Genomic DNA, 12923 nt, shown 5'->3' with positions numbered 1-12923 from the left:
TTAGTACACTTACCTGATTAGACTTTTCTACTGTACTGCTGGGAACCTCAGTAGTGTCCTTCACAAAAAAATTATCTATGATGTGTCTCTCTGCACATTCTTGGCTGCAAACTGGACATCGAATGACTCCAACTGGGGAAAACAAAATTGTGTTCTAAGTTTTTTTGGTTTGCACAGCATAATGATTTGATTGTATATAACTGCAAAATGATCACCGCAATAAGTTCAGTTAACATCTGTCACCATGCATAGTTACAAAAGTTTTCTTCTTGTGATAAGAATTTTCAAGATCCATTCTTCTAGCTACTTTCAAATATGTAATATGGCATAAACTACAGTCACCAGGCTGTATATTACAACCCAGTGACTTATTCATTTTATAACTGGAAATTTGTACCTTTTGACCCTTCTTCATTCTTTCACCCACCCATGACCCTTTACACCTCAGGCAACCACCAACTGAGCTCTCATTCTAAGTTTTAATATAAATATACTAAACACAAACGAGCACATCTCATCCAAACTGTAACTGGGTTCTTTTACAACGCCCACTCTCTTCAAAGTCATATCTGCTGTTACTTAACACAAAGCAATTGTTTATGTACACATAGATATATCCCACACCTAGTTTATTTAATAATGAATAAAAGTTTATTTTAAATGAGATGCTCCTCCAATAACCCCATAGGCTGCTCTTTTTATTGTTTAGCAACTTCCCCTGGCAGTGGTTTTCAAAATCTCACGTGGAGATTTTTTAAAAAATAGAGACTTCGGGTTTTCTCTGGACGTACAGACCAGGATTTCTGAAAGGGGAGTACAAAAATACTTGTTTTGCTTAAAATCTCCATGGGAGATTAAGAAACACTATTGTGCTTCCTTTAACAAGTGCAAATATGTTCTTTTGGCGGGGGGGGGGGGGAATAATCTTTCATAGTGCTTGGTAAAACAGTAAGTAGTAACTATGAATGAATTAAAATCTAAATTTTTGATTAAAATTTTAAAAATCTAATATTCACTTGATGCTATAATTTGTACCAAGGAGACTGATACGGTTCCCAAGTACATTTTTTTTTGTAAAATGAAATGCATAAGAATGAATATAAAGTAATCCAGAGGTCAATTTCATTTATATATACTAGCAATAAACAAATTTTTTAAATTAAAGAACCCATTTTACAATAGCAACAAAAATATACTGAGTACTCAAAAGTAATTGTTTTAAATATATAAGGCCATTCTGGAGAAAAATGTTAAGCTATATTTAGAAATATTAAAATATATCTAAGTAAAGAAAAACCATGTTCATGATGGTAAAGATACCAATTCTCCCCAAACATGTTTATAGATTCAATGCAATTTTAATAATCCCAACAGGAATTTCAATAGAATTTTGACAAGCTGGGGGGATATGCCTACCAAGTAAAGGACTTATTCTAAAGCTACGGTAATGAAAATGGTGTGAAATTTATGTAAGGATTAAAAAAAAAGTGGAACAGAATACACATACCAGAAACAGGCTCACATATAAGTACATTTTATACATGGTAGATGTGGCACTAGAGATCAATGGGAAAAGGGATGAACTTTTCATGGTGCTACAGTTCTCCAAAGTGGGAGGGGGATGAATTAAATCACTACTCAATTAAAAACGAGAGTTCTTTTAAAAGATTAAGAACCTTAAAACTTTCACAAAGAAATATAAGAGAACATCTGTGTAAACTTAGAGCAGGAATAAATTTCTAAAGCAAGAAACAAAAAGCAAGAGATTAAGGGAAAGATTAATGAATTTGATTTCATTTACATTCAGAACTATAGCTAGCCAAAAGATTACCATGAAGAAAGTGACAAGACAAGGTTCAAACTGGGAATGATATACCTAGTATGTGCTACTAACAAAGAATTAATAATAAAAATCTGCAAATTATGTGACAATGCATTTCACAAAAGAGTAAGGTTGAGTAAACATATTTTTCCTTATTCCTCTATATAAATACAGCTAAAAACTCTAGGTGTTCTATATGAAACAATCGTAAGAAGACTGAAAGGTAGAGAGAAGGCAGCAGACTAGCTAGAGTCCTCAGGACCCAAGGAACGATACAGTGGTGAGTTCACTGGATTTTCTTTTAGCCCCATATATTCCAAAGTCGGCAGTCATGAAGTCACCATCCTATGAATATCAACAGGTGTAAACAAATAGACAAAAAAATCCACAGAAACCTGCTCTCTTTATCCTAAGGACCAGGAAATGGGCAGCCTACCAAGACAAAACTTTTAGACAATAACTGCTCTACTCCAGCCAAACACCGCAGATAAAACTGTGCTCCTTTTTCCCACCAGCAAAGGCCCAGTGGGAAGTCTAGACTTCCACCCTGGCCAAGCAGAAACCAAGTACTCCAACCACACACTGCTGTGTCTGTCAGAGTAGACTGGTGGGGAGCTGGGGCTTTCATCCTTACTGGGCACTAATGAGGCCCCCTGCAGTATTAGCAGAGACCATGGGAAAAGCATGAATCTTGCCCCTCCATGACAGTAATGAGGTACTCCTCTACCTCTATGCTGGGGAGGCGTTAAAAAGGATTATTGGACACTCAGAACTTTTACTACTGCCTACCAGTAACCTCCTCTGTCCTCACTCCTTAAATGGGTCAATGAAGAACAATGGGAAGCAGTAAACAGACACCCACGCCCCTATTACCCAGGGAGGTATCAAGAGGTATCAAGACACTTCCACACCATCCACCAGTAGTAAGGAGGAGGCCCTCCCCTTCCAGATGTCAAGGGAGGCAGTGTAAGGAACACGGTCTTCAATTTCAACCTCACAGGAGACAGAAAATAAGAAATATAAGAGCAGAGACAATGGAATTGAAAACTGAAAAGTCAAACAAACAAAAAGCTGGTTATTTGAAAAGGCCAATAAAATTAACAAACCTTCAACAAGACTGAAGATGGTAAAGGAGAAGACACAATTTACCAAACAAAGAATGAAAAAGGGAAGAGCACTACAGATGATGTGGACATCAAAAGGATAGTAGAGGAATACTAACACTAGTCACAGAAATTTAACAAGTGAAACAAATTACTCAAAAAGTGCAAACTACTAGGACTTATCCAGTATGAAATAATTTGAATAGCCCTATAGCTATTTGGAAATTGGCTCCAAACAAACTGAAATACTTAGGTGTAAACCTAGCAAAACATGTATTGGACTTTTATGCTGAAAACTACAAAATGCTGACGAGAGCAATCAAAAATCATCTAAATAAATGAAGAGACACAGAGTGTTCATGGATAGGGATAATCACTGTAGTAAAGATGTCAATTCTCCTTAATGTGAACTGTGGGTTTAACACAATTCCTAATATCCCAGCAACATTTTTTTGTAGATATAGACAAGATTTCAAAATTTATATAGAAAGGCAAATGTACAATAGTAGCTAAATCAGTACTGAAAACAAGAAAGAGGAACTGTTCTATCTAATATCAAGATACTATATAGCTACTATAACGAAAAATATCTGTTACTGATCAAGGGATAGACAAAGATGAATTGTGAAGATGAAAAAAACAAAACAAAACAAAACACCACTACACACTGGGAAAAATATTGCAGAGCACAGATCTGACAAAGGATTCATATCTACAATATATAAAGAACTCTCAAAACTCAACAATGAAACAATAAACATCCCAATTAGAAAATGGGCAAAACACATGAAGAGACATTTCACCACTGAGGATATACACATGGCAAATAACCACGCAATAAGAAGTTCCACATCACTAGCCATCAGGTAAATGCAAATTAAGATCAAGATGAGATACGAGTACAAAGCTATTGTCACTATGTTTTATTTTGGATCTCTCATACATTCTCAGTGGGAATATAAAATAGTTTGGCAGTTTCTTAAAAATTAAACATAACATTTATCATATGAATTAACAATCTCACTCCTGGGCATTCCAATGGAATAAACTTAAATCACAAAAAATGTGAACACTGGCTTAATTCAGTGTTATTCAAAATAGCCTCAAACTTGAAAAGACCCAAATCTCCTTAAAGAAGTTAATGATTAAGCAAACTGTGATATATCCATACCATGGAATGCTAGTCAGCAATAAAAGGGAAATAACTATTAATACATGCAACAAATTGAATGGATCTTAAGAGTATCATTCTGAGTGAAAAAAGCTAATTTCAAAAGGTCACTTATGAATGATTCCATTTACATAATATTCTCAAAATAACAGGATTATAGAAATTAGTGCTTTGCCTGAAGGTAAGGATGATGGAGTATGGGGAAAGGAAAGGGTAGATATGACTACAAAGAGAGCTTTGGTAGTGATGGAATAAAACAAGAACACAACTATCTTGATTGTGATGATGGATATATGAATCTACACATGTGATAAAGTGGCAAAGAACTATAGGCACTATTTTACCAATGTTAATTTTCTTGTTTTGATTTGTACTAGTTACAGAAGATGTAATCATTGGGAAAAACGGTGTACCTTAGATCTCTCTGTAAATTCCCATCAATCTATTATCAAAATATAAAGTAAAAAACAAAACAAAACAAAAACACCCTAAAATGAACTAACATTTATTTAGCGTTCTCCTTATATGCACTGCATTATCCTCATAAAGAAGAGGAAACAGATCAGAAACTCTGGTTAACCTGATCAAGGTCACACAGCACTGGAATTATGATTTGAACCCTTGGCTGACGGACCCAAGTGCAGGCTCTGTACTACTACACTTTACAAAAATGTTTAGAAAACCATGGGTTAATAGGTCATGTCATTTTGATAGATAAGATATTAGTCCACGAATCAAGAATCCCATTTGTGGCTCTCTTTTCCTTCCTGGCTGCTTGAAGCTCAGCTGCCATCATGAACGACAAAATAACCACGTGGACCGGGAAGTTCATGACCAACCGACTACTTCAGCAGAAACAGATGGTCATTGATGTTCTTCACCTGGAAAAGACAGAAATTCTGGAAAAACTAGCCAGAATGTACAAGGCCACACCAGATGTCTTCTTTGGATTCAGAACCCATTTTGGTGGTGGCAGGACAACTGGCTTTGGCATGATTTATGATTCCTTGGATTATGCAAGGAAAACTGAACCCAAACATAGACTTGCAAGACATGGCCTATATGAGATGAAAAAGACGTCAAGAAAACCTCACAAGGAACCCAAGGACAGAATGAAGAAAGTCAGGTGGACTGCAAAAGCCAGTGTTGGTGCTGGCAAAAAGGAGTAAAAATTCTGCAGTGACTTTACCTGTGGTGATTCTGCAGATTTTTCATGAGAGGATTAATAAATTAAGAACTTAAAAAAAAAAAAAAAAAGAATCCCAGTTGTGTAAGGTGCTGAATTTGACCTAAATGAGTTTAAATCCAAATAAATGCTAACTTAACAATACCTTTTTAACCATAAAGTGAAGAGGAAAATGTAATTTTTTTTTAAAGATTTCAATTTTTTTTTAAAAGGGATCTCTACACCCAAAGTGGGGCTCAAACTCACAACCCTGATCAAGAGTTCCATGTTCTACTGATTGAGCAAGCCAGGTGCCCCAGAAAATGTAACTTTTATTCAACCAAGTCTGAGTACATTTATAGTTCTTCTGCACAAATTGGAAGACATTAGCATCTACAATATATCCTTTCAGAAACTGGAAAGATTAAGATCTGATTAACTAAAGAAAAAATAATTCCCTAAGAATTGTGGAGATTTTTACTTTAATCATTCATCACTGTGTGTTTAATGGCCACAGTTGCTTCTTTTTGTTAATTAGGTTGAAAATTTTTTAAGTGGTACATAACTTCCTTTAAGTCTGTTTACAAATGTTAACCTTTGATGACACCTGCACCCCCACCCACCTTCCTACCTTGTTCTCTTTTCCCTCCTGGCATTTATCCTTCTATTTATTTATGTTTATTATTTATTGTCTGGAGATCTCAAACAGAATGTAAATCCCATGAGGGCAGAGATTTTTCTCTCTTTAGTTCACCAATATTCCAAAGCACCTAAAAATGTACCTGCCATAGTGCTCAGTAAGTATTTGGTGAATGATAAATAAACTCCTTTAATAATACACATACCCTATGATTCACAATTTCAATACTGAGAAACTCTTATACTTCAGCATCAGGAGATATGTTCAAGAACGTTCATCACAGCATTTTTCATAAAAGCGCACAACTGGAAACAATCTGAATGTCCATCAACAGTAGAAACAAAATACTGTGATATATTCAAATAATAAAATACAGCAATGAAATCAATGCAATTAAACTACAGATATCAACATGACTGAATTCCAAAAAATATTATGTTGAGTGAAGAAAGGAAGTCCTAAAAGAATACATTCACCATTTAAGTTCAAAAATCCAAATACAATCCAAATAAAATATTATATAGGAAAGCATACATAGATGATCAACTATAAAGAAAAGCCAAGGGAATGATTAGCACACAAGTCTGGACAGTGGCCAGGCCTAGGAAAAGGGAAAGCAGCAGCAGCTCCACTCAGTACTAACTTCAACCCATCTATTGTTTCTGAACTAAACTGCTTCCAAGGCCTAAAAGCAAGGGGAGACGAATGGGTGCAAATGAGACCTCAGGCCCAGTGAAACACCTGCTGGCTTTTGTCAGAGCTCTAACTCTAGACTAGTTACTAGATGACTAGTAACCCTCAGAGCAAACCAGCTCTAGCAAATTAATTAAATATAATCCCCACCTTACAGATCAGAAAACCGACCACCATCACTTGCCCAGGGTCATAAAACTGTTAAGTGGCAAATCTGGGATTTCAATCCTGCCTCATGACATATCTTGTACACATTCCACATGGAACACATTTAAATAAAAGAGATAGAATATGGAGTTTAAAACCATATAGACCTAGCTTATTCCTCTTTATTGATTGCCCTATAACTCTTAAATCCTTTTGAGCCTCTATTTCCTCTTCTGTAAAACAACAGTAAATGATAATCATGATAATGGTTACCATATTGAGAGTTTGCTGTGTTCCAGTTATTGTGCTAAATGTTTCACACTCATTAGAACAAATTTGAGGCAGGACTGTTGTAAGGATTATATGAATAAATGTATAAAAAGGGCCTAATGATGTCAGGCTGGTACCTGGCAAACCTGTGTATTATAATCTTTGTACCTTCCAATTAAAATCAGGTAATAAGTGACTCCTTCTGAAAGGATCAGCATGACCTCATCTATCTGATTCCGTCAAAGTAATATCAGAGTACACAAAAATGATTTCAGAGTTATAAATGCACGTCTACCTAAAAATAACAACAGGAAAACAAACAAATACAAAAATAAAAGTAACAATGGGACTAAATGTTGGGTGTATCTTAAATTTGTGTCTCTACCCAAACTTCATTCCAAGCTCACAATTTATTAGTACAAAAAAAACCAGACATTGTATATCATACTGTAAACAGGTGAACGCCTATATGAAGAAAGTGATTCTTTTGACACACTATCCTGGGAAGAGTGGGAATACTGTGAAAACAATTCAACCCCCATTTCTGGAAAGGGAAAAGTTGAAATCCAAAAGACAAGCAGGGAGTCAACTTTATAATTAAAGAGAAAGAGTAAAGCAAATGGATCTCACAAATGCTATAAATTGCTTCTCTTAGCTAATACCAAAAGTAAGAATATGGAGTATGTCCTGGGAAGAAGCTAAACAAGGAAATCACCTATTTACTGAAACAATTAACACTTCAGTATTATATTTTTCTGCATTTTAAAGGAAAAGGACTGAAGTTATATGTTCATTATCCATCTAAATGTAAGTTTCTATGTTTACTAAATGAAGTCATGAAACATGTTTGGATAATTATAAGGTTATAAAACATGAATCACAGGAAATTAATGACAGCATAAATTATACACTTATAAAAGCACGTGGACCTAAAATGAACTTACTAAGATTTGGTATTATTCTTTTTTCCACAAATTAAATGTTTATAGCTTTGGGTTCTGAGATAGGAGTATTATCTGCTATCTCTTTTTTTGTGAAGTTTTTGTTTCTAAACCTAAGCATAATGCAGAACTTATGCTTTGACATTAAGTACCAGGAATGACTGGCAACTCTGACTACTCATCTCCACAAAAGAGACATATATGGATTTAAAGCCTCTTTTTTTTTTTTTTTTTTAAAGGTTTTATTTATTTGACAGAGAGAAAGACAGCCAGAGAGGGAACACAAGCAGGGGGAGTGGGAGAGGGAGAAGCAGGCTTCCCGCGGAGCAGGGAGCCCAATGCGGGGCTCGATCCCAGGACCCTGGGATCATGACCTGAGCCGAAGGCAGATGCTTAATGACTGAGCCACCCAGGCGCCCCTAAAGCCTCTTTACTAAACACTGGATCAGAGACACAAGTGAGTTGAATGACAGTATCACGAGATGGATCACCACCAATCAGGAAACTACAGTCCAACATCCACTGGAGTTTTAAAAAGTAGAGGATATATACAGCGCAAAATAATGCTCTGTCCATGGTCCTATCAATACCATTGATGGTTTCCTACTTAAGCATACATACACATGTATATAACAAAAGACCTAATTAAATACTATCTACAAGAAACCCAATTAATACACACACAGTTTTAAAAAGGAAAAGGACAGAAACAGATACACATTCAACAATAAGCCCATAAAACCTGGAGGACTTTGTAATAATATCAGAGTACACAAAGAACAAGAACTATTACCAAATATAATGTGGGGACAATGCATAATGATAAAGGGGTCAATTCCCTACAAGGACATATAATCCTAAATGCACATTTAATTAATTAACAGAGCTTCATAACACAATGTAAAAACTGACACAGCTGAAAAAAGAAACAGACAAATCCACATGATAGAGACTTTAACTTTCCTCTCAGAAATCAGTAAGAGTAGTAGACTTAAAAAGGATATAAAAGATTTGAACAAAAGAATCAAATAACTTGATGCAATTGATGTTTAAAGAATACCCAATGTTAGTAGAATATATATTCTTTAAGTGTGATTAGAATATTTACCAAGACATACCATATGCTGGGCAACAAAACAAGTATGAATAAATTAAAAGAACTAAAAACATACAAAATATGTTCCATGACCACAATGAGATAAACTTGGGAATTAGAAACAGAAAGAACTGGAAAATCCCCAACTCTGTGGAAATTGAACAAATGATTTCCATGTTAATGAAGAAAGGCATAAAAAAAAAAAAATCAATGATCTATGAAGCTTCCATGTCAAGAATCTAGAAAAAGAATTGCAAATTAATCCTAAAGAAAGTAGAATGAAGGAAATGAGTAGAAACTACTGGAAAAAAAAAAAAGAAGAAAAGAAAATGGGAATAAAGGAAAACAAGGCAATGAAACTGAAGTCAGTTTGGGAGGGGGGTTGTTAAAATTAATACTCTAGCTAGACTGATCAAAAAAAAAATCAGAAATAAAAATAGAGGCCATTGCACAGATTTTGTGGACCTTAAAAAAATAGTATGGGAATATTATGATCAACTTGATTAAATGTATTAATTTTTTGAAAGAAAACCTGAATAGCCCTGTATCAATTAAAGAAACTGATTTTGTATTTTACAACTTTCCCAAAGAGAAAAGTCTACCTCTAGAAGGAACTTCCCACTGGTGAATTCTGCAAACATTTAAAGAAAATAATTTTAACTCTAAACAACTCTTAGAAAACAGAGAAGGAACACACTTCTCATCTTATTTTATAAGGCCAGTAATGCCCTGATACTAAAATCAGATGCAGTCATTACCAGGACAGAAAAGTACAGATCAGTATGTCTCATGAACAAAGATGAACAAAAATCATTAACAAAATATCAGAATATCAAGTTCAGAAACATATAAAAAGGATAACCCATCATGGTTAAGTTTATTACAGAAACGCAAGGCTGGCTGAGCATTCAAGTCAATTAAAGTAATTCACTATATTAACAAAATAGCATAGGATCATCCTTGAAAAATTCAGCACCCATATAAGATAAAGAAACTTTCAGCACCCTAGGAATAGAAGGAAACTTCCTCAACCTGATAAAAGTCATATATGAAAATCTTATACCAAACATATTTAATGATGAAATAGTAAATGCTTTCTGGTGTGACTTGGAAGAAACCAACGACTTCCACTCACAACTTCTATTCCAAGCTGTTTTAGTTAGTGCAAAAAAGTCAAGATAAAGAAATAAAGGGTAAACAGGTTGGAAAGGGAGAAGTAAAATTGTTTCAAGTCACAGGAAACATAATCACCTATGTAAAAAATTGTAAAGCATACACACATAAAAACAAAAACACAACACATGAAATACTTAGGAATACTTTTAACAAATTATATGTAAGACCTGTATAATGAAAATTAAGAAAGAAAATTAATGATTACCCTTAAAAGAGACATTAAACATGTTCCTGGATTGGAACATTCAATATGGCTAGGATGTTCCTTCTCCTCAAACTGAGCTAAAGATTCAGTGGAATCCCAATTAAAATCCCAGCAGGCTTTTTGTAGAAACTGACAAACTGATGCTAAAATTTATATGAAAATGCAAAAGGACAAAGAATAGCAAAAACAATTTGAAAAATAACAAATTTGGAGGACTTACGTGATCTGATTTCAAGACTTACTATAGAGCTACAGTAATCAAGACAGGATGGTATTTATGTAAGGACAGAAATACAAACAATGGAACAGAAGGGACTCCAAAAATAGACATATACATATAGAATATAATACAACTATTTAATCATTGTCTCAAAAAGGATCGAGAGCAAATACAACTAAGAATTTTATAAAAATGATAAATCCTACCGAGTTAAAAGCAAAGAAAAAAAGATAGATTATCAAACAGGACGAAAGTAAGACTTATTACCTACTTCTCATCAACAATGGAAATCAGAAGACAGTAGAAAGACATTTTCCAAGTGTTAAATACAATAATAATTGCCTCGCCAGACCTCTAAACCCAGCAGAAGTATCTTTAAAGATCAATTAAGATGCACTACTTGAGAGATAAACAACTTTATAATATATGATCTGGCCAATCAACCTCAATACTATTCTACTAGCAAATCTTTACTAGACATTCTTTGCTTCCTGATGGGATGCGATATGAAGAATATAATAATATTATTATCTAACAAGGTTCAACCTGAATTTAATCACCTAAACTTCTAGTTGAGAGGAATGACTTAAAGAGCCTATGAGGAAACACCACAGAAATCCAGAATGCAAAGTATTTTACCAATCCAACTGATTGGTTCTTTCCACCAAGTCCAAATAATAGAAACAGGGATAGCAGAGGGAACTATTCTAGATTAAGAAAGACTTAAGAAACATAGTAACTAAATGTGGTTAATCCTTGACTGGATTCTGGTTTGAACAAAACAGCCATAAACGACATTTTGAGGACAATATGGTAAATGTGAAATTGCACTTGACTTAGAATATTAGAAAATAATAGCTATTTAGTTACCCATGATAATGATGTGAGATTATCCAGGCGGATTGTTCTTATTTCATGTTAAGGTATTTAAGGATGAAATGCCAAATCAAATCTGTGATTTACTTTTTTTTTTTTTTAAGATTTTGTTTATTCATTTGAGACACAGAGATACAGAGAGAGAGAGACAGAGAGAAAGCACGAGCAGGGAGAGAGGCAGAGGGAGGGGGGAGAAGCAGGCTCCTCGCTGAGCCAGGAGCCCGATGTGGGGCCCGATCCCAGGACCCTGGGATCACGACCTGAGCCGAAGGCAGATGCTTAACCATCTGAGCCACCCAGGAGCCCCTGTGATTTACTTTAAAATAGCAATAAAAATGGGGCACCTGAGTGGCTCAGTCAGTGAAGCGTCTGCCTTCGGCTCAGGTCATGATGTCAGGGTCCTGGGATCAAGCCCCACATCAGGCTCCCTGCTTAGTGGGGAGGCTGCTTCTCCCTCTCCCACTCCCCCTGCTTGTGCACTTGCTCTCTCTCTAATAAACTTAAAACCTAAATAATAATAACAATAATTAAAAATAAAATAAAAAATAGCAATAAAAATGGCAGCAAAGGATGTCAAAAAAAACAAAACAAAACAAACAACGGCAGCTTCTGGGGTTGCTCTCTCCACCAAAACAAACATTAAGCTGGAAAAACACTATCTGCACTATTTCAGAACTCTGGAGCTCACTCAGACATTTATAGCAACCAGAGAAATGCTTAATGGAGACAGATGCTGCTGAACTTTGGTAAAAGAGCTGCTTGGGTAAACCAATTACCATGCCTCCTTCCTTAATCCTGTTGCAATGTGGGGACAGCAGCCTGCATTCCTCAAGTGGCTGGCTGGTTCCAAGGTGGACAGTAAAGACCTTGTACTCTAAAATTTTGGAGTTGTGTGATTTGGGTAGTATGAGGCTCCCTGAGGGTCAGCTAGGATGCCTGGCTTAATTAGCATCCCCAGGAAACAACAGCTTCTTTGGTGTCATCTATCAGAACATCTAAAGAGGCATATACACTTAAAAAAAAAATCCACACTTAAAAAAAAAAAAAGACAAAACAAAAAAAACCTCTGAGATGTCACAGCATGATTGCCAAGATAACAGGTCAGTAATAGGCACAAGGAAGGCTTTGAGAAAACAGTTTAGAAAAGTCACTATACAAATAGACAACTGAAGACCTCAACAAGCAACAAAATCAATTCCTGAGGAGAACCTGATTTCCAGAGTTACCACAACATGCTGCTCGAAATGTTGTTTTCAACAACAAAAAATTACAAAGCATTCAGAGAAACCAGGAAATATAATTCATTCATAGGAAACAAGAATTTGACAGAAATGGCAGATCTGAACAGGAAGAAGAAATAATCAGCAATCCAGTACGAAGAGAAGAATGAAAATAATG

General features: G+C 35.3%; 1 protein-coding gene across 2 annotated transcripts in view; it reads right to left on the bottom strand.

Moving 5' to 3' along the window:
* TRIM24 (tripartite motif containing 24) overlaps nucleotides 1–12923 on the bottom strand; it is a 109398-nt gene that overhangs the window by 60216 nt on the left and 36259 nt on the right. For both annotated transcript variants that reach the window (XM_036117206.2, XM_036117204.2), the window contains exon 2: nucleotides 14–132. In XM_036117206.2, the coding sequence (XP_035973099.2) occupies nucleotides 14–132 (119 nt within the window). The remainder of the gene's footprint in view (nucleotides 1–13; nucleotides 133–12923) is intronic.

The sequence above is a fragment of the Halichoerus grypus genome, chromosome 12 (assembly GCF_964656455.1).
Source record: "Halichoerus grypus chromosome 12, mHalGry1.hap1.1, whole genome shotgun sequence".
NCBI classification, from domain to species: Eukaryota; Metazoa; Chordata; class Mammalia; order Carnivora; family Phocidae; genus Halichoerus; species Halichoerus grypus.
Note: the sequence above shows the minus strand (reverse complement) of the source record. Positions and strands in the feature narration are given on the sequence as shown.